This window comes from Scylla paramamosain, chromosome 10 (assembly GCF_035594125.1).
Source record: "Scylla paramamosain isolate STU-SP2022 chromosome 10, ASM3559412v1, whole genome shotgun sequence".
NCBI lineage: Eukaryota > Metazoa > Arthropoda > Malacostraca > Decapoda > Portunidae > Scylla > Scylla paramamosain.
Window position 1 is genome coordinate 5327878 of NC_087160.1, and position 24309 is coordinate 5352186.

The window sequence follows — 24309 nt, forward strand, 5'->3', positions numbered from 1 at the left end:
CCCCCAAAATTTGTGTTAAGTTACCAAAATATATTGTAGTACGTTTCCTACCTGTGCACTGATGTTATTTTTAACTATAGTAATTTCTTTTTCAGGTAACTGTGTCATAAGCACGAGACATGAACTTCTTATCACTGCTCTGCCGAGGAGCACCAGCCATCAGTAGGATTATTCCATCACTGGAACAGGCTGGCTATGCCTTTAGACCTCTTTCGTCTTTAGCAGGGCAACATACCTTTCAGCAGGCTGGCCATATCTTCAGATCACTCTCATCCCTGACAGGACAACATACCTTGCTGCAGGTGTGTGTGTGTGTGTGTGTGTGTGTGTAATTTACTATTGATAGTCTGCTGGTCATCCAGCCAGCTGTTCTCCTACAGAATGAGCATAGAGCTCATAGTGACTGATCTTTGGGTATGACTAAGACCACTTACATGCCACACACCAGGACATTAAAATAACAACCCCTCAGCTAACATCCCATGCTTACTTGCTGCTAGGTGAACATGGACTACACATTAAGAGGCTTGCTCATCTGCCTTGTTGTGCCCAGGATCCAAACTTGGGCCTTCTCATTTGTGAGCCGAATGTACTGACCACTACACTATGTGGTGTGTTTATGTGTGTGTTTGTGTTTAATAACAGTTTAATCCCTTGAATTTTTTCTGTTTATAAATAATGCTTTAGCAGTGTTATTTTCTTTATTTACTGTGCGGTAGCAATAGTTGTGCCTTTACATTGAGAGTGTTAAACCAGGTCATTTTCTGTGAATGTGGATTTGTCAGGGAGGATCTTGCTTGTTGGTCATCTTTGTTTGTACCACTTGTGAAATAGTTACAGTAATAATTGCTGCATGCAAGTTTGATAAGTGTACATGAGCTGATATGCTACTACTACTACTACTACTACTACTACTACTACTACTACTACTACTACTACTACTACTACTACTACTACTACTACTACTACTATTACTACTACTACTACTACTACTACTACTACTACTACTACTACTACTACTACTACTACTACTACTACTACTACTACTACTACTGTGGTGGTGTGGCTTAAGTGAGTTGAACATCAGAGTGATATGTTTTTGTACATTTTGCTTGACTTGCATTTTAGATTTTTGTGGTTGTTCCTTTCTTGAAGAGAGACAAAAGACAAAATTGCAGTCAACTTCAGCATGCCTGCCACATAGCCAATGTGCTCATAAATTTCACAGCTTTGCCTTTCACCAAACAATGCTTCTTAGCCAATAGACTTGCTTGGACCTCAGTGACATGGCAATTTGTTATGTGTTGATGTTGGTTATTCTGAGTTATTGGCTTCTGATTATGTGTTAGTGCCATTTTTTTTGCGAGGTACAATCACCACCAGACGTGCATGCTTTATTTAATGAGGTATATTTTGCCATTTCTCTGCTTCATGTCCAAAGATGTTAAAAATGTTTAAAAGTGCTGATAGCAGCATTATAGGTGGAGACTAAAAGCTTGCTGTTGTTTTCTGTGCTTGTCACATGTGGATATTATGCCTGTTCCAGCATATGAGTTCTGTGGAGGAAAGATGAGTGTGTGTATTCCAAATAATCAGAAGTAATTTTACTACCATTGGTTTACACTGGGAGATTGACAGAGTTACTTCAGTAGATTCCATAAAGCTGACATGGAATTTCACAGCTGTGATTGAATCTACTACTCTGATGTTGCTGGAGTTAGAATTATAGTACAAGAATACTTAGAGAAGAGTTGGAAAATTATATGCACTCTTCATGGAATTAGAAAAATTTGTTAGATAGGGTCGATTGGAAAACTGAAATATTTAAATTTATTGCTTTAAACAAAAATGCCTGTATAACCATATTAGTTGGTGGATACCTGAGTCAAGTTAAGATGTCAAACTTCAAATTTTGTGAAATTATGTGCCAAAGCCCTGCAACCACAATAATACTATCTTCATGTTAGGAATCAAAAACACCTAAGAAGTTACATAATAATCAGTGACAGTAAGCAGTAAGTGTGGATGAATAATTTCCTGAAAACAGACCTGAAAAGTAGAAGTTTATTTACAAAAGTATTTTCTTTACTGAAAAGTAGTGGTTGTTATCTAGGCAAAACTATCCTGTATAAAAAAATGGAGCATGTAATTTTTTTCAAAATTACTGTCCAACAAAACTTGAGAAATTAAAAGTGGGCTTATAAATAGTTGTTATTGATATATTGCAGTGATCACTACTTTTAAGTCATCATAATTGTAAGCTATGCTTGTGTTGTATGAATGACTTAAATATTTGTTTCTCTCTTGCCAGCCAACAACACCATCTCTGGTTCAAGTCAGTGGCATGAAGCAGAAGGTTGCGCTAAGAAGACGCTGCAAAGATTGTATGTTTGTATCGATTCGTGGTCGGTTACATGTGCTGTGCAAAGCTAAACCCCGCCACAACCAGAGGGCCATACAGAAAAAAGAAAAGAATACTTGGATATTAAGTCATGCCACACAGTCAATAAAGCGACCATGGTAGTGCTTAATGCCATTAGTATTAAGAATTGTAAATAATTTCAAGTGGAGGAAATTTCCTGTTGTTGTTGTAAAAACAAGGTTAGATCAAGTGCAGTGGTAATTTAAGATTCTTAGTAAGAAGAAGCTTGTTATAAAACCTGTACTAAATAAGGGGTTAATTTTTTCGTCAAAGATATTCTAAGATGGCATTTCACATGCAGTCTGCTGCATATTCTGTTATTTACTCCATGATTAGTCAAACACGATGGGAGATTTGGCAGAGTGCTGACAGCAGTGAGTATGATAATTCCCATGGGTGTATATACCATACCACAGGACTGATGACAAGGTTTAGACACATTACTGACTTCCCAAGTTGCAGTGTAGCCCAACTGGCTGAACCCAACAACAGCAGAATAGAATAATAGCCTTGTCAGATCCAAGTGATGGAGTTCAAGACCTGCCAAGACCTAGGAGAGCAGTGGTGTGTATGGACACATCCAGCTGTTGGCTGTTGTAGGGAAAGATTAGTGGGAGGTTGCTTGCATGGAAGTTAAGGGTATATCAAGGAAAATGTACCACTTAGGGTAGGTTACAAAGTTGTACAACATATAGATTATGTTGATTAAAACAGACTCCAATAACTACCTATTTATTCATCCATCTTTCTTGTGATTCCTGTCCTTTGAAACACTGAAGGGGATTGAAGAGTGGTAGTGAATCTGTTGCCATGTTGCTGTTTCATTTAGATATACCTCTGTCTTTAAACTCTTTATCCCTCTTTCCATCCACTTTGTGGTAACCTTGCTCCTGTACTTGCTGCATATGTAGTAAGCTCAGGTTGTTTTGCAAAATGGAATAGGTCTTACTCTTTATATGTCACATTATGATGCAGAAATGCATTGGAACTAAAGGGATAGTTTGAATAGCTTATGGGGGTTAGTAAAAATTTTGTCTACCTTAGTATTCCAGCAATAAGACTGGATACACTCCATTTTATTATGTAAATGCTAAACAATTGATGGCAATAATGATGGCTTCAGTTTGTCAGTTTAGCCAGCATGGGGCTTGGGAAGACAAGACTCGGCATAATGATTCCTTTATACATTAGGCACTTCTCAAACATGTTTTAAGTTGAAATGATACTGTATCTGCTTTGCTGACCATTATCCTGAAAACAGACATATGTACAAGATAAAGAAGTCATGAGTAGCATTCATACCAGCGTTGTGTGCAAGGGAGACTGTGCTTTTGATACCACTGACATGTAAACAAAATAAAACAAAATAAGCTTTTGGTTGATTTTCCTCATACAAATTTTGTGAACTCTATATCTGAGGCAGGAACTGTAGTTGTATGTGAAAATGTTTGTAAATATGCACAATCAAAGAGACTGGAATACATTGGGATCCATTGCTGACAGATTCACTGTGGTTGTATTGTGTAGAAACCTACATTGTATGAAGAATTAGTTACTTGTAACTGAGGGCACTGTGTTGTGAATGGCCAAAGCATAAAACCAACATGTGACAGCAATGTTAGATATTTCGATTGATGGTGGCTTCATGTGAATTGAAGAACAGGAATGTGATGGTCAGAGTTTGATTGGCATGGTGGTGCTGCAAAGGTAGATTGGTCATCATGAGTGGCACCACAACTACTTTTTTGCCTAAGAGGACAACAAACTCAGATTGTGTTTCACCTAAGAAAGCACAGTTGGAGGAGGCTTTAAAAGATACTAGGTAGAGAGATCCAGAATTTTCAGTTCTGGATTTTTGCTACATTCGCCTGTCTTGTTAACCTAGAGAATAAAAATCCTTAACAGTGAAGTTTTCATGACTCAAGCAGTGGCAGGTATACATGCAGAAGGGTATGAAAGATGTTGCTTAGGAGACAACCTTTGCCTTGATATCATATCTTTGAGAAGGGAAACAATTGTGAGAGATCTTCCTTTTCATTCTCATCATCAGATAACTATGAGATGAAGAAGTCATCTGTAAGCAGTGAGTTTTTTTTATTGAGGAGGATATAGTTCAACAAGCTCTAAAAAAGATAAGAGAAAGTCAGGAGGCAGCAGCAGAGACTCTGAAGAAGAACCAGTCTGCTTTATTATTCTTGCAGAGCCACCCTGCTAATAAGCAATATACTTCAGGTTTTAGCAGGAAGCCTCATAAGCCCTTCCTGCCACCTTCCCTTAAGAAGGCCAAGTCTAGATCTTCCAGGTCTGAAGGTAGGAGACAAGGTAAGCTAGTTTTTCACAAGTAGGAGTTGTTCCCTTGGACCCCACAAGCAGCAGGCTACCTCTCTCAGAGATGAGAGACTTGACAGTTGAAGAGAGCAGAAGCATAGGTGGTAGAAGTATTTGGAGGATAATACTGTATCTCCTTAGTCAGGCAACCACCTCTGGTATCCCCTTTGTCTGGCAACTCCTCTGATATCAGAATTCCCAGGGCCTTTGAGAGTTTTTCAGCCAGTTCAGAGAGAGAAAAGGTAGAAAGGGAAGTACATACCTCACTGAGGAAAGGATAAGTAAAACCTGTACCACCCAATCCAGGTTTTTATGACTCGTTATTTGTGGTTCCCAAGGCCACTGGAGAGTTTCATCCAGTAATAGATCTGTCCACTCTAACATTTCACCTGGAAGACAAAGTTTTGCGTGGAGATCCAACAGGTCAATAATGCTGGCAATTCAAAGGGGATATTGGATATTTTAAGTGGATCTCCAAGATGTTTACTTCCAAATTCTGGTTCATACAGAGCAGGAAGTATTTTTTATTTGTTTGGGGAGAATTAACAAGTTTACCAGTTCAAGGTAATTTGTTTTGGATTGTTCACAGCACCCAATTTTTTTTGTGTGATGACTCTGATTTCAGTAGCTTTACGTGCTACTACTTCGATGATTGGTAAGTGTTGGTGTCATCCAAAGAGGAGCATTATGCAAGGATCTCTGTGTGACTGTTAATTGGGAAAAGTTGAATCTGAAACCAAGTCAAGTGATGATATGCCTGGGGATGAAAATTCACTCCTTAGCTATTAAGGCTTTTCTGACCCAGAAGAGAATCAATAATCTGTTGGAGATAATAGTTGTTTGTTGATCAACAAAGCTCCACTGTACAGGAGTGGCTAATCCTATGGGGACACCTGTTGTCATTGTCATATGTTATCCAGGTGCCCATTACTGATGTCCAATCTCCATTCTGAGACAGGAGAAAGATGGGCAGATACCACAAGATGAGATGAGGCAAGAAATTTTAATGAACCTTCAATGGTGGGCCAATGTGGAGAATTTGTTTGCAGGTCAGTCTCTAGAGACAAGTTCTAGGTCTTTTCATGTACTTGGTCACTTCAACAGTGGGATGGGAGTTTCTCTGCTGGATGAGAAAGCAAGTAGAATATGGTCCCAACAGGAGAGAAGAGCACATCATCCTGTTTGACTTGAGAGTGATTCAGTGAAGGTTACAGGCATTTGAGGAACTGCTAGAAGGAAAGACAGTGGCAATTCTCTCAGACAGCATGATGGAAGTGTCATACCTCAAGAAAGAAGGCACTGTTTTATGGACACTCAACAAGGAAGCCCAAGAAACTACAATGGGCAGAAGAGAATGGTTATCTTTCTTACACAGTTTGTGAGAGGCCAAAACAATGTGTTTACAGACTGTTTAAGCAGGAAGAGTCAAATCACTATCACAGAATTGACACTTCACAAACAAGTCTGTGAAGGCCTGTGGAAAGTGAAGAGATGTCTGGTGAACCTGTCTGCAACATGACTGAACAATAGGCTTCCCAGTTTTACATCTCCATTTCAAGACACTATGGTAGTGGAAACAGATGCCCTTCTTTTCCTTTAGGACCACAAGGAGTTCCTTCCAGTTCATGTGATAAGGAAGGTGATCTACAAGTTTTACATCTCAAAAGGAGTGAAATTCTTTCTTGTGGCTCCTTCATTTTAGTAGTTCATTGTGTCATACCCCTTATGTATTACCATCCATCTTATTCTCCTTATGTCATATGGCCTTAGTTGCCCAAGTTCATTTACTCATTTGCATTTATTAATGTTATTTTTTTCTGACTCTGAGACACTAGCTTGAAATTAGAGTTATATATGGTTGGGAATCATCAGTAATGAGTGTACCAGTACCTTGCTGGATAGTTTTGGGTTACTTACAAAGTTTGTATATATCTGGCTATTCACAAAATCTGCTTCTGGCTATTCACAAGGTTTATATCTGAAGTAGCAAACCATTTATGCTCTGTTCTCTAGTGACCATCAAGCAGGTAGTAGGTGGAATGACCAGCTGTTACTGATTACAGGATTTATTTATAAAAAAAAAAAAAAAAAAAAACTTTTGATTTTGACATTAAATAATTTTAAATATATGACATCCTAATAATACAAGTTTACCAGCTTTCACCACCATTATCCTAAAATTACGTTTTAGCATCTCATTTTATTCCAAGCACCACGTATCACCTCTTGTACAGCATTCAATATTTTTTTATGAGATGAATAAATAAATACAAGAACAATATCATAGTTGTAAACTCTGTGAACAGTCATAACACGTGAACTTCTATTGGACAAGACTTCTGCATTATTACATGGCTGCATGTAAGCTAAGCCATGATGGTCAGAGGAGAAATATGCCTGAAAGACAACTATGTACTACAAACAATCATGTCACTTTATAGTTGACATCAACCAGTAGCCTCCAGGTGATGCATATAGGGGTATAAGTGTTTTTTAAATGACATTTTGAATATCAAGGTAGAAAGATGCTCTGATTAGTGAAGTCAATTGAAATCACCTTTGAGGTTCATCAGAGAAAGACATCCATCACTCTTGCAATGTGCAAAGACCACTGCCTCGAGGGTATTGGTTAATGCATAAATATTAATGGCTAACAATTATTAACTAAGGCCCTCTCAAAATTCATACCTAATAACTCAAGTAACCAAACAAATTTTTTATCAAATGATAAATAATAAAAAAAGAATTATATATATATATATATATATATATATATATATATATATATATATATATATATATATATATATATATATATATATATATATATATATATATATATATATATATATATATCATTTACAGTTCCTACATTTTACGATTTTGAAAAAAATCTTCAGTACATGGAAACTTCAATTCATATCACATTGCACTTGTGCAGCTCAAATTCTGGAATGCATAGGTTGGAAGTGTCATGACACTAATGCCTAATTAACATTTTGCCATACATGAATCAGTTTGATCTTTAATTGCACACATATGCCACTTTTCTGTCTCTGTCTGACAGTTTCTGTCATATCCCATGGGGAAAGCTTTACTAGTATTTTTGAGGTCATGTTAGAACTTGTTACAATATATGCTGGATTCACCTTGGAAGAGATAATTAAGAAGTGAAAAACAGAAAGCCAATCTGTCCAGGCAGCACAACTATTTGAGTTGGCTCTGTCTGCTGGGAAGGAACAATGAAGTTTTGAATCCTGCCAAATTGTTAAATTATTCTTGAACTACATCCATAACCTACTTCATTGTGAGATCAGAGGTAACATGAATAGACATACCGTGCCACTCAAGTCACAAAGAATGCTTGAATAAGATTACCACTGAAACAAAAGTGATGTTTAATAGTGACATATTAAGCTATGAAATATAAATGGAGGACAGAAAACTCATACAGATCATATAAAAGGAATGATAAGAACTTAAGAATAGCAATATGCAATTGCCTATGGTAAACAAAATACAGTAGTGTTATGAAATCCTCCACCATCATAAAAGAAAATGCATCAGTGTATTCTACCAGCTGCAACATGAACTGGAAACCTGGAGAATGGAGACAATAATGGTTGCCAAAATATAGAAAGACATAGAGAAAGCATCACAGATTAGAGAGCAAACCAAACTTGAAGATATTACTATTCAATGGAAAAAGTGGACATGGGAAGGTCACACATGCAACAAACAGACAGATAACAGATGGACAATTAGAGCAACAATGACAACCTTGAGATTGTAATAGGAGATGAGGCAATTAAAGAACTAAATATCATTTTGCCACGATGGTGTGAAATAGACAGGCAACTGTCAGAGACAAGTACTGTGTATGTGTATATATTTCAGACTAGTTCATGCAGTCCTGCTTTCATATTTACTTTTCTCCAACAATCTTAAGTCATGAATATTTTTTGCTCATGTCACCTCCGTGTCTAACTTTCACCAGGTGGCAATATTTCTACTTGTGAAGCTTAATTTCTTGACATTAGGGCTTTTCTGTCCATATTTTCTGAACCCCTTTCTACTTTTAACATCAGTGTTCAAATCTTTCCCTTTTTTCAGCTTTGTCAACTGTAATTTATCCAGCCTGTCTCTGTATAACATCTGTTGTGTGTAAGTGTCCTAACTTGATCTTTCCAAATTTATCTGTTTAATGAAGTTATAATAACATGCTGCACATGTAAGAAATAGCATAAGAATCTAGAGTGAGAATTTTGAGTAAATTTCCCTTGCAGAATTGGTCATCTTCTAAAATATTGGATGAAACCCAATAAGAAAGTAAAATGCACTGCTTCAAATGAGTAAAATTGTATCAAACTCAAAAATTTCACCTGAAATACATTGTGAATACAATTGACTTTCACTGAACACAACTTTATTGAAAGTGAAGTAGTACATAATTGGAGAACATATCCAAAAATATACCAACCAGAATTGAAAGTACAAATTGCCTTTACTGCATCCCAGCATTCTACTTGCAGTGAATTCTACCAGGTCATGAAACCATCATAAGATGACCTTGCTAAGCTCCAGATTGGTGAGCTTGCTGTACATCACTGTTATATCAGGAATACCCAGAATACCCACTTGAAAGTTTTTTGGCAAAGTTTTAGACATGCCTTTCAGAAATCTCAACACCTCTGAAAATAATTACTCCTATGCTGGTCATCAACTGAGGATTTCACAAGGTTCTGAGTTATACAGCTAGGCACCAATATTAGTTACGTTAGTAAAATAATGAACTCTGTAATTTTACACAATGACTCAAGAGTGATTACGGAATGGCAAAACAAGCACTTATCCTTGACAGTAATTAGTCTTTAATGGTAAATATTCCTGATCAAATGTGCAAATCTTCATCACTTTATTAATAGTAAACAAATTAATGAAGATTAGCTTGACTCAATGCTGTACTCTTGCTGTGGTCTTTACAATGGTAGTGACAGTTGGGAATTTTGAAGTTAAGCTTCTTGGGGCAATCATGTAAGTTTTCCATCTGCTGCTTGGCAGATGAATGCAGTTTGTTATACTAATACAAAATACCTTTCAAATGTGTCCGAATTTGTATAGCTTAAACACTGGATGTGTACTAAAGTAGATTACAAGTGAACATAGGGACACAACTCTATTGTAAATTTGGAATCCTTAGTAGTGAACAAAGCAATTAACTTGTTTTCAGAAGTATATTAATTTGAGCAATGATTTCCAAACCATTGTAAGCAAGATATATTAGATTTTTTTTGTCAATAATTTTCTATCAGTCTGTCTTTCTAATATTGTAGGATATTGGGATACTCTAATATCCTAATATCAAACAAACTCTGCAAATCTTGCATTTGAACACCATAAAATTGCAATAATGCATGGCAAAAATATTAATGTTCAGTTATTGAATGGTATGTTGTGGTGAAGCACCATGTTTTCAGTCTTACTTCTGGAAACATTCCATGTCATCAAAAAATTACTGCTGCTCTTGAAATGCTGTATTAAGTTTTTATTTGGTTGTTTTGGGCATTCACATCACAAGATATTTCTCTTAGTTTATAGTGTCTGTTTGTATTCACATCCAGTGGGTGGCCAAAAAAACCAAGTTGATTAAAGAAAAGAATGATAAATACAGTCTATCTCTCCAGAAAGTTCTCACTCCGTACATATTATAAGTGTAATGTCTGTCAGTCTTTTAATTATTACAGTGCAGTCATATTATGAATAGTACCTCAGGAGACACTTAAGGCTTTTGCAACAGTATGTACATTAATTGTTTTTTTCTATATCATGGATATGGACTTAAATTGCTAATTTCTTAGTTCCTTCTGAGAAGACTCTAAACACTGGCATGTAACAAGAAATTAATTTGTGTGACTACTCAAAGCTAATATGCAATCTCCAGTACTAATGCAAGTTGTGTTAAAAATATCTGATCTTTGTTGGAGGACAGAAAGTGGTTCACACTAATGTATTTCCAGTTTGGTCCATTGGTCCTTCAATTGCTGAAAATATTTCCAGGAGTCCTGTTCTAAAATCACTAATAGATGTACAATTGCATTATGCATGATGATGTTTATGCCACTCAGAACAGGACACTTTCAGTGTTATTTTCAGCTTGAGGAATAGCTAGAAGTCTAAATGGATCTATATCTGGAGAGTACAGAGATCTAGCAAACACTTGATGTTGAGTGCTTGGTCAAGAAATCCTGGATCAGGTGAGAAGAACAGGGTAGGACTAGATCTGTTTGAGTCAGGTAACTGGCAGCTGCATCATGACAATGCCCAGGCCCATTCTTCATTCCTCATCAAGTATTTCATCAAACTGCAAATTTCTCATGTTTGTGAGGTCACCTGTTCTTCAGAAATTACCCTTTTTCATTTACGGATGTTCCCTAAGCAGAAAATGCTACTGGTATCCCAAATGGAGAAATGGAATGACACCATGCAACAAGTGATCATGAACCTAGCAATTATTTGAACAGGATTTCCATAAAATTTTCAAGCAATGGAGGGAATGATGGACTTTATGAGTGGAGTCACAAGGAGCACAGAGTTGAAACCCAAAAGATAAGGAACTTTTTCCTAGATCAAGTCATGTTTTTCTCAACAGATGTGCAAATGTATAAATTTTCTTTGCATGTAAAATGGATTGCCTAAAGGCTACAAATATTGGGAGGAAAATGCTCACTTGATTGCTGCTGCCCAAGAGAGTTTTTAAATCTAAAGGAGCTACAATTGGGTTGGGTTCTAGATGTTTTAAAGCTCCTCTCTAAAAATTTAGAGTTCATCATAGGAATATAGAAAAAAAAAAAAACTGCTCCAAGTTCAGAGTTAATATATGAAATAGTGAAGATAATGGTTAATTCTTGTATTAATATGGTGGATAGAGTAAGCAGAAAATGTTTTGCAACTAGGTGGTGGGAGGCCAGGAGTAAACAAGGAAATGACAGTTTGTTATCAAGGAATGTAAAGGTGCAAGGGAAACTGAGAGATTGAACATGGTCTGTTGAAGCAGGGGAGGTGGTATAAGGGTGGATAGGGTGCCAATTCAGTTAGCACCTGAGGAAGGGGAAAAATGTGTTGGGAACATAGAACACCAAACATCATGAAAGATACTTTTTGTAAGGATAAGATGAGTAATTTTTAGTAGACCAGTTAAGATTTCTAGTAAGGACAATCTAGGTATGAAGTGTTAAGGAAAGAATAGGTGAGATTCATTATAGTGGATAAATTAAAGAACTCTGTTTGAGGTATTGAACAACATGATGTTAATCCTGTTCCATTCAAAATGTATAGATTAGACCTTACAGTAGATGGATTGTGGCTTCCTTCCATTAACAGTGATTCTTTTTGTGTTGGTATCTAGCAAATGACATTGAGAAATGCAGGGTAGTCATCAATATAAGAGTAGATGGAACAAGTTTGAATGAGAGAACACTTATGAAAAATGAAAGAAGACTGAGTGCCAGAACATAATTCACCACATACACAAAATGTTTCATTACCATACACTAAGTTAGATATCATGTAAAAGTTAACTATATTGTGCTTTTATAAAACTGTTATGCAGTGTGGTTACCCTTTGAAACAATGTTGTTGTTAGTAATAAAATAACCACTCCTGTGCACCTAAGCATTATGCCAACCTGTACTATGCTTCCAACCAAAATATCAAACTTTGTGCAAAACTTGACAAATATAATACTGGGTCTTGAGAGGGATGGGGCAATATAAATTTAACAGTATACTATATCACAGAATTTGTCAGCATATAGGTATATGGTTGTGTACTAATCCTAAAATTGATAGAGGATTTAAACCTTTATATTCTTACCAATACTGCCATATACTGGGATTCTTCCCAACATGTAATCAACAATATACAGGTATATTATCTATGACATCACATGCTACATTATCACTATTAGTTAAAATTAAGAAAGTTTTCATGAACAAACTTCTCAACATAATGAATATACACTTAATATATTATTTTCAGTACAAAGCAACAAGTAATCCCTGAACTAGGACATGAGACATGACAGCATATGCTGATGCAGGACACTTTCAAGGTAACAAAATATGCTTCAGTTACAATAGTCAGAATATTGTCAACAGCAATCTGTAGTTAAGTATAAATAATATGTATTCTCTTAATCTCTTACAGTATTGGTAGTTATTAAAGAAACCAGATATTTAGATGATTGAGTGGCAAGAATAAAATTTAATTTAGACTTTGAGATCTAATGTAATTCTAGTCCATGAAAGAGGCATGTTGTTTCATAATTTATTTCTGTCACAGCTCAAGTGTTTGGCTTTATAGCCACCTAATTCTGTTCCCCCCCTGCAGCAAAGGTTTATACCATGTCAGCTATAGATACATGCTTAGGAGAAGCAGAACAGTGGGGAAAGAAGTAATAGAGTTGCAAGGCATTCACTATCACAGTCAGACTTAGGAAAAGGATGACAAAGCTTGAGATAAAAAACAATTATATGTTAAATTTAAGATTTAGTTTTTGTCTTAGAATATGAAAATAACTTGAAAGATTTTATCATAATATCAGCCTTCCAGCTTGATATAATAAATTAAAATACTCAACAAATAACAGTATGTTTAGCTAATAATCTGTGGAGGAGAATTGGCTGTAATGACTGGACAATCAAGGCTGACTAAAATCTCCTTGGACCTTGGTGGTTGTCTTGACTGAGTGATAACGTGTTGGAACTCATATTTACCCTGAGTGCCCATATCAGGTGCAGTCCTTGATTATGGTGCATCTCATGCCATTTTCTTCTACCTTCAGATCAATTTCCTGGTGTTTCTGTGATACTCTGAAGCAGGGCATGACAATTAATTGTCATTTATGGGATCCTTGCCAGTGCATACCAATGTCTTGCTCAGTTTTGAAGAATCACTAAAACACTGAGAGATTCATTTGAAAGATGGATGTATCAACATGAGAGGCACCATGTATTGAATCTGACACATTACCAATTTGGTTGACCATGACTTTGCCATAACAGTGCTGCATAAAAATTAAGATCTTTAATTTCCAAACTTAAAAGTTGCTTTCATCAAGTTTTCATTAAAATATAAGTGTGTATATAATGTAGAATGTGAAAACTGTGGTCTTAAAATATGGGTGGTAATGATCCAAGACTGACTACCATTCAAGCAATATATATATATATATATATATATATATATATATATATATATATATATATATATATATATATATATATATATATATATATATATATATATATATATATATATATATATATATATATATATTATATGATAATGGCATTCATGAGAAGTTTCTTACTACTTGACTTTCTCCAGATGTGTCACAAATTATTTGATCTGTGACATGAGTGGCATTATGTTTACTTCTAGTGCTGATGAAAATTCAGATTTGTGCACCATGCCAAGCAAGAATTGAGTTCACCTTGAATGAATAATTGTAGAGTAAATTCGGTGAGCATTGCTGGGGATGGAATCATTTGTAATAGATGTGCATTATTCTCAATGTCACCTATTATGGCCAAGTGATTTTGGCACCTGAGGACATGTAAACATGGTAACACTGTCATTTTGTGATAATCTTGCTTGCTGAGTGGCCTGTGTATTGCATTTAAAAGTGCACCAAATTGATGCTGTATCCCTATCAAAGCATCAAAGCTCTTGTTTATTTTTTAGATGTTGGCTAAGTTATATTTTGTGTATGTATCATTGTATCCTATAAATAAATGAATGGTTTGTAAAACAAAGTAAATTTGTTACATATTTCAAAAGATGTGAATATATGGGCTATTGACAGTCTTACCTTATTTGAGTATCCACAGATGACAACGAAAACATATATGCTGGTAAAGTTTCATATCAAAGACAAATTTATCAATGTTGAATAATGTTGGAGTTAATCAGTTTGTAGTAGATAGAGTAGTAGCTTGCATATGAGAGATCATATGACCTGGCATGTACCATAGCAAATAATTATCCTAATACTCAGTAAGTATTGCTGTGTTGATAACTTAGATAATGCAGGTACCCCATTAACATTACTAAGTAGCACAGCTAATGGCATCTAGCCTTTGCTGTCAATCTAAACAAGTCATGTCTAATGTTTGCTGCGGACAGGGACAGTGTATAAGCCTACAGCTGGCAGGTTACTGTGGGGTGCATCAACTGCAGAAATGAAAGTGAGTCCTGTTAGCCATGGGAGGGTTTAACTGGACATGTCAGAGACTATAGCTGGAGATGATGATGTACTTAAGTTATCAATAACAGAAAATGTACCCTCCTGAGGCTTAGCTCACATCTGTGTTCTACATTGTAAAAAAAAAAAAAAAAAAAAAAAAAAAAAACATTTGCCTTTTATATTTGATTGGGATAAACTATAAATAAACTTTTCAATACTTAACAGATATACAGAACAGAAAGCACTTAAAATTTAACCAAGTTACCCACAACCCACAGAGTTTTGGATTCTTCTCACCACAAGGTGACTCACCTATATGTGAAGGTACAGCACTTCATAATCTGTGTCCTGGACCATGACAAACATTTTGCTTCCTGCACTCAGCATTTTGGCAGGAAGACTAAGTAAATATGGTGGATGCTAATAAAAAGTCAGAATGGCAAATCAACAGCCCAGAACATCACCTGCCCAGTGTTGCCATGTTTGTGTGAGTGTGGGAAGCAAAATGTTTTTGTCATATCTGAGACACAAACCACAGTATTAAATATTGAACAGATTACTTAAATGTTACTAAAGAGGTTACTTCACTTTTGCATAAATTTTGACTTTGGCAATTGTTACAAATTTTTGTTCTTAAAATTTTGGTTGCAAACTTTTCTAGTGGTATAAAGGTCAGATAGCTCAGCAGTGACGTTAATATTTCCTAAATTGATGAGAAGCAGCCTAGTTCTTGTTTGTTTAACCAAACAAGTAACATGATGGCTTATTCATCATCACCTGAAGAACAAAAAATGCATAAAATGTAATGTTTGGCAGAGGGTCATTAAGTTAAAGTTTAACAGTCACTGAAAATGCCAACATTATAACAAACATAGTGAGATGGTATATATTTTGTATATTTTACATATAATATTACTTCAATACAATAATATTCAAAATAATTCAACATGCACTCTCAGGACTCAAAAGTAATGCAATGACATTAGTAGTATAAAGTACACTGAACCTTCAATATTTCATTTTCATTTTTGACCTTACTGAAATGCAAGTTTTCTTAAATTATAGTTAATTGCAATTTACCCGTTTCAGTACAGTATTTGAACGCAGCATTGTTGTACAATGATATTGCATAGAATATATTTAAATCCCATCTTCTCAGCTAAATTATGATATGCAGTACAATAACATTGCATAGAAAGTCTATTTATTTGTTATGCCGGAGATTCAATTGAAAATCAAATGTAATGCCAAATACTATCATGTCTAACAGTTCTGTCAACTTTCAGTGCTTACATACTTGAAATTTTTTGCAGTATCACATACCATATAACCATTGCACCTTAACTGTGAATAAATGGTTTGTAGTCTTCTGAAGACAGAGGACTGGTCAAAGGTGTAGTGAAATAAGATTGCATAGTTGCACGCCATTTGCTATTTGTTGCTATGCAGATCTAAGACTCAAGCATGGCTTATGTTCTTTGTGATTTCATGCTTTAAAGGAACAGCAGATACAAATAGGAAAATCTGTAGGTTAATGAATTGGTTAGATATGGAATAAAGTTAAGCCCTCTTCATACTGGTGTAATTAAGTATGACAATTGCTAATGACTAAGGAGTCATGACTAAGTTGGCCAAATAGCCACCAGCATGTATCAGCAGAGTTGGATGTGGTCTTGGGAACTGGGAGGTCACAAAGGTGGATCAAAAGTTTACCAAAAAGTTGAACAAAATTTTTAGTGCCTGGGAAGAGTAGCCACTGAAAGGAACACATGATGACTGATAAGGCAACTGGAGGCAGTTGTGAGCAAGAGGTCTGCAGCCAGCTTCATGACAATAGTTATCAATTTTTACCTGAAAAAAAAAAAAAAAAAAAAAAAAAAAAGGCAACCTGTTGAGTGGTCACTGACCTCATTGCTACACATTTGCAACAGTCTGAAACCTTATTAGCAACTGGGCTTTTGTTATTATCATGAAGTAGCAGAAGATGTAAACACTGAAAAATCTGACGTGATGCCCTCTATATGCTGCTGGTGACCCAATTATATGTGGATTGCAAACCACACAAGGTCCCTTTTATACCTCAAAGTGCCCCTTGGCATCAGCCATTCAGCATTCAGCATGAACAGCTCATACAATTCAGTGTCATTCACCAGTAGGCTTGGGAAGTTTGCAACCATGGTTGCCGACTAGTTGCACACATTAATAAATTTTTTACTGTTTAAGTTTGAAACCTTGATGCCTTAATATGTCACAGTTCAGATGGAATCATCTCCCATTGTTAGAATTTCTCATGTTTGTGTAGTGAACAAGCATAAGCAGCTGTCACACTTAGTTGTACTGGTGTGAAGGGGACTTTATTCGATAAAACACCTGCTTTTAAAACAATAAAATCATATGCATTACCCACAAGTATGCACATATAAAAAGCATGAATTAAATCTATGATTACTACATCTCTGGCTTTCTAATCATCTAATCTCAAAACAACTGTTATGAAAAGCATCAGTCTGTTGAGATTAGGGACTGATGCATCTGTATATTCACTGGTGTTGGCAACTGAATTTCAAGATGCTACACAGAAAGGACGGGGTTACATCACATTCATTACCTAGTTCAGATGAAATATAAGTTGTGCCTCATTTTCATAGGTGAGGCTTCAGGAGATTAACAGTTGTGGAAATTAAAGGAAGCCAATCATTTTGAAGAAGAAAAATAAGAAGAAAAATACACAAGATTTTCCTAACATCCAAAAGAAACTTTCTATTAGAGGCAATTAAAAAAAATTCTGAATGACTGCCACATTAAAATATTTAGCCTTACACATGAATTATTAAGGGTTCAGTGCATAATTTGTGTTTGACTATGTACAGGAATAATAGTAACTATAGATTTTGATTATTTGTTCTAAAACTAGTGTCCAAACACCACAAAGTATTGTAATACTTGCCTAAAATACTGAATTGTAAATCATATCTTATTGAATGGCATTAGCTACCTGTTCATAGGGACACATTCATAGAGTCAAAGATAAAACAAAGCACCATAACTGGCAGAGAAATTTTGTAAAGACATGCATAGGCAATTGACAGTCAGTGGTTGACCATTCACTCCCTGAAGCATGACCACACACACCAGGTTGTTTCTGGTAGACAGGTGAAATAACTTTTCATGTTAAAGGATTTGGTTTATTCTTGGGAGACAAGGGTGTAATTGGTTCATCCTCCTCCTCAATGACGGACACACTATGCATGGCTCGCTTCATGGACAGCTCTTCCAATACCTGCAATATGTGTAGATTATAGCATAACAACACTTATTCATGCTCTATTAGTAGATTATGACTATACAGGTTAAGTGATATATCTAAATGAGAGGAAAACCCCTTAGAAAACATAAGTGTAGAGTGATGGAGTATATGTGTCAAAGAGGTGTTAGTAGAAGCCCAAATGCTTGTACAAGCAAGAAGGGAATGTTTGGATAGACAGAGCTGAAGGTGCTTCTGCCATGAGAATTCTTTATTTGAAACTTTAAAATCCAAGAATCTCCAAACTATGGAAGTTTTTGAGTGCTAACCTTATCCATAATCTATTCATATTTTTATGTCAATATGACAATAGTAGTACAGTAATGAGCAGTGTTATAGGGGATACATTTTAGACAGTACATACATGATTTTTATTTACTATTGTTTTTGTTATATGATCCTGTTGTAAACAAGTGTGTATGCATATTCTAAAATCAAACAATCTAAAGCCCAGAACACTTTTGGCCCTAAACATTCTGATTAAGGGATTTTCAACCTGTATTTTTCAGACATGAAGTACACCATAACTCCACTCACTCTACAGACACTTCCTTTTCACTCTACTTATGGTATGTCATTCCTGTCTGTACTTATGGTCTGCCAAAGTAATGCACACTATCCCTCCACTCATGGTTCCCTTCTACTCTGCTTAACCCCTTCAATATGATGATGCCTATGTAGGTGTCCCGAAGTGCCAGTGGAATATACGATGACACCTGTGTAGTTGTTGATGAGTGATATTGTATCCTGCCTTGACTTGACAGTCTCTGTATTATGTCCTTGAGGTTTTATTGCTTCTGCCACCCTCCCTGTTTTCACCAGTTATGTAAATGAGCTACCCCATGCCCCATCCCTTATCCAGAATGAGGAAGTCTTATTGGCAGAGCCTTACATCATAGTTCCCCCCCACTATGGTCCTTCCCTTATCTTCCATATCCTCCTATCCTTCTCTTCATCCTATATCCCTTTCCACCAGGGAGGAAAGACTGTTGGGGGGCGTACAGTTCTCCCCTTCCCTTGTTCCTTCTTTGCCCTCTTACCCTCCTATTCTCTCTCTCTCTCTCTCACTCTCTCTCTCTGTGTGTGTGTGTGTGTGTGTGTGTGTGTGTGTGTGTGTGTGTGTGTGTGTGTGTGTGTGTGTGTGTGTGTGTGTGTGCTGATGCGGTTAGGAAGATCGTCTTATTACAATTACTGATGAATGAAGGCAATGGATGTGAGTCTACACTTCTTTTTTTTGTGTATGTGTAGAGAGAGAGAGAGAGAGAGAGAGAGAGAGAGAGAGAGAGAGAGAGAGAGAGAGAGAGAGAGAGAGAGAGAGAGAGAGAGAGAGAGAGAGAGAGAGAGAGAGAGAGAGAGAGAGAGAGAGAGAGAGAGAGAGAGAGAGAGAGAGAGAGAGAGAGAGAGAGAGAAATTATAGTATTAGAAATTAGATAAGTTACTGCTCGTGGGCCTACATCATAAATGAGCAATGCCCATTTTTTTAAGCATTTGGAGCAAAGTGGTTAATCAAGGTTCATTTCAAGTCCACCCCTGGTTAGGCAAAATTATGTGGGTATATAAAGGTCATGAGGCTATACTGTATTAATTTTGGCAAGGGCACTTGCAACAGCTTGGTCTCAAAGACTTCAATGCCCCATGTGGGCTCTGGCAGCTCTGAGTGGGAGCTTACCTATGTCCAGTGACAGCTTTGGGTGGGAGCTTACTGATATCAAGTGACAGTTTCCTTTCATCGTTGATATTTATTCAATAGTATTGTTACCTGTTTGCCATATTAAATAATCAGTGTAATGTTGATGCTTACTTAACTTTTGCATCTATCACATCTATTTTTTTATATATTGCCTAGTGATCTTGAGTTAATCAATCCCTCTTGCTTATCTTACATTCTTGTCCAAGGAGAGAGAGAGAGAGAGAGAGAGAGAGAGAGAGAGAGAGAGAGAGAGAGAGAGAGAGAGAGAGAGAGAGAGAGAGAGAGAGAGAGAGAGAGAGAGAGAGAGAGAGAGAGAGAGAGAGAGAGAGAGAGAGAGAGAGAGAGAGAGAGAGAGAGAGAGAGAGAGAGTTATGCCAAAAGGTATGTGCAAAGAGCTAAAAGATGTGTGCATTGTACACCTATCGTTATCTTTATGGCGTGATACAATAGGACAGCACCTGATGATTTCTGGTACAACCCGTGTGGTATGGTGCAAGGTTGGTAATCCTGCTGTGCCATGTTGCCAATTACTGGGGAATTTGTGACTGGTATGCTATATGACACTGGTATGATGTGGAGAATGCACTCCATGAACCATTATATGCTTCACAATTAATTTAAAACAGCTGTGTTCACACTAGTGCAATAGTAGTATGAGATGTTTATTTGGACTCCCAACATGTAATGTTACTTAGTTCTGGCAAACAACCCACACTCAGGACTAAGTTAGTATGGAGAGACAGGAAGGCGTACCAACCTCCACAAAGTCATCACAGCTGCTGTGCCAGTATTTGTTGCAGTCAATTTCAGAGTCTAGAGTAATGAATAGTGTTTTGATGGGTGTACAACTCCTTATCACCCCAGTTTCCTACACCATTCTTATTCCACCCACCAGGAAACCACTTCATTTGCACTTTCATCACCAAATTTTGCATTCATGTTGACCAGCATGTCATCTTTATTCATTTCTCAAAGGTCTTAATACATTCATTTAGTTAACTGCAAAATTTCATTATTTTATTCTTCTTTCTCACTATTTTGAGGTTTGTAGTTGCATGCATACACACACACACACACACACACACACACACACACACACACACACACACACACACACACACACACACACACCCCCAGGCATTTTTTTTTTATTATTTCAACCTTATCATTCAATCACGGTATTCTTGCAGCCATCCAACTGTACTCATTCACATTTTGTAATTGTGCCAATTTCCTCATTTCTCCCCTTCTAGTTATTACATTCAGAACAAAAGGTCACAAACCAACACTACTATGTACATTACAGGATTCTCATTCACTTTAAAAAAGACACTTATATAAGTACGTACTTGTCATTATATGATGACTGGGGATTTTAAAACTGACAACTGTATGCTTATTACATGAAGACTACTAACATAGAAGCTGAGCATTATGTTTGAGAATGAGCTCAAACTTAAGAGGGTAATGTGTGAAACTCAGCTTAAGACAATATATGTGAGCCCAAACACCCTCTGTATAGATAATAAATGGTACTTTCAGGAAACAGACAATGCAATGCTTTACTGTGTACTGGATATAACAGAACCAAAACAGAATAATAAATATGGGATTTCAAGGCTTAAAATATATCTAGTGGTACAACATTTAAGATTTTGCCTATTTATACTATTTCATGTCTCATCAAATCTGTCCAATATATACTACAGTGACATCAACTTTAAAAGGGAATAGTGTACACAAGGCATCTTCATTAGGATTCAGATTGAACTGAATGAGCCCTCTTTCTCTATGCAGAAGAGATTTTCCAGATTCCTTGTGTCTCCTTTCATCTGTCTTTTATAATATGCATGAAAATATACACACATACTCAACTTTAATTGACTTGGGGCCAGCTGTATGGATAATCAATCACTGATTTAATCTGATGATTTACAGATGTAGATTCTTGACATGAAAAATTTCATTACATAGGGTGTGATTTTCAGGAATAAGTTAAGTGGGATGGTGTGGAATATATACTTCGGTGGGTAAGAGGTAATACCTACTTGTGAAGACACTGTGATGAGTTGTGGAAGGTGGTGAAGGAAACATGTGCTGGGAATTGAATCATTCGATTCCCAGCATGTGTTTCCTTCACCATCTTCCATAATACCTACTGTTATAATTATGACATTTCCTATTAATGATGAAACTCAGTCAATCTTCAAAGATATTGTGTGGAATCCCAAACACCTATGAGCTTCTAAAGATGGATGGTTATAGTAATTTCTGAGAGCTTCCTCCGTCTGACAGACCAAGAGCAAGCAGATCCAAGACTTTCATTTTAAATTTTATGACTGAAAAAGTAAAGGGATGAGAATGGTGTACAGTGTGTGTATGTTAGAGACAATTTCTGAACATAGTTAGATCTCCATTTCAGAGAATAAAAAGATAGCACAGAAACATCACAATATAAATTTAATTTTCATAAGGGGGATGCAAATTTAAGTTTACAAGCCAAAGGATCAAAGGATTAGATATTATATCTACAGTCCTTTCAGGGAAAGAATCTCAGCAAGACCTCTGTGTTATATTGAGAACACTGGTCACCACTTCCCCACAGAGTCTGAAGGAAACTTAATCTCCCGTGAGAAATACTAACATTTCTTCACTTGGCTCAACAATTACACAAGTTAGATAAATTCTGTTTACATCCACTGATAAAGCAGTGTTTGTTCAATTATGTAACAGTTTTCAATCTAAAAGAAAAAAAAAGTAATTATGGCAAGAGTAATCAAATGTCATGGTTTATACACCACTTTACTTATAATCGTAATGTCCAGCCATTATAAGATTATGCTTAAAATAAAACATACTTATAATCATAATGTCCAGCCATTGTAAGGTTATGCTTAAAACAAAGCATGTCTTCTTGGACATAAAATACTCATGAATATAATGGGGCTTTCAGATTTTGTATGAAAAGTTATATAGAAGAGAAAATTAAAGATTTCTTTGAGTATCTTGTGTGCTACCTTGCATCTTCCAGTATCGCATGGGAAGCAATGTAGGGAGGAGGTGGATATTTCCCTCCCTCTCTTCTGTCTTTCCCTCCCTCCAGCCCACCAACACCTCCAACCCTCCCATCCACCCACCCTCCCTCCCTTCCCAACCAAATACAGAAATCTTGCTGTGATTCTTTTTTCTGAATGTGCAGTAGTGTAGTATTGGATGTTACTCTTCAAGGTAGTTGATCTAAGTAAGATGGGATATTATCATCAATAATCTCCACTGACATTAAGATTTAAATTGCAGCTCTGTTGCATAATCATATAATTTGGGATATGCTGAGCTGTCACTAGCAGCAGTAATTAATTTGTGATGTGCAGAACCACAATATTTATCGAAATTCTTCACAGTCCTTTGTTACCTACACACTAAGCATCATAATATGGCTGTGGACCTTGGCTTCAAAAAAGAACAACCATTACAATAATAGCTAATATTCTTTCAGAATCCCAACAGCATAAAAAAATATTCCTTTTTCCTTGTGGTTATACCAGATAGATGAAGCAGAAAACCTTGCAAAGATAATGCTTCAGCCATTCCATTACACTACACACACAAATCCGATATGCCAGTACAAGCCTACAAACATTTACTTCAACACAACAAACTAAAGGCAGGTGATGCAAAGCAGTTTCCAGTACAGGACTGGTCTGAGAGTGGCCAGGTCAGATGACAAATACCACAATATTGTGTATGTGGATGATGGACTACCATATACTTGTATGTGGCATAGTAGTTGAAAGAGCAAGGCCAAACTTAAATACAAATTACAAAACTTGGGAACAACTAAGTGCTTGTGGGATTAGTGAGCCACTGCAACATGTTTACAAAAGTACCTGCATCTTGGGCCTAGACAGCATAAAATAACAATCTCAGATTAATAGTTAAAGCAGACTGGCACAACACTGGAAGATATTGGTATATGTTCACCTCAAACATAGGTAGCCATCTTGATTAATTAGGCTCAGAAGCTGAAAAAATAATAAGGCATTTAAATAGGCAATATGAAAAAATAAATGAGAAATGTAAGCATATGTAAATACATATAATAAATCCTCCACATTGTGAATTTTAGATACAGTGAAATCAATCAAAATCTCTGAATTACACTCTCAACTTTATATTGTGATCCAAATGTCAGATCAGTATGTTCTGTAGAAAAGTAGCATATGGCAGCCATAATGTTAACAAAATCATTTGGTGTTAATGAAAAATAAGTTTTAGTATGCAACAGCATGGTGTACTAGAAAAGCACACACTAAGCCTTA

The 24309-nt window shown here is 36.2% G+C and overlaps 1 protein-coding gene across 6 annotated transcripts in view; it reads right to left on the bottom strand.

Moving 5' to 3' along the window:
• Window positions 1–8131: 8131 nt before the first annotated feature.
• The window catches only part of LOC135104147 (snake venom 5'-nucleotidase-like), a 90329-nt gene continuing 74151 nt past the window's right edge, over window positions 8132–24309 (bottom strand). For 4 of the 6 annotated variants that reach the window (XM_064011198.1, XM_064011200.1, XM_064011195.1 and 1 more), the window contains exon 13: window positions 8132–18276. In XM_064011198.1, coding sequence (XP_063867268.1) covers window positions 18163–18276 — 114 coding nt within the window. In that variant the 3' untranslated portion in view covers window positions 8132–18162. Of the gene's footprint in view, window positions 18277–23144; window positions 24013–24309 lie in introns of those variants that run through there. The other 2 variants (XM_064011201.1, XM_064011197.1) reach the window with 1 other exon arrangement.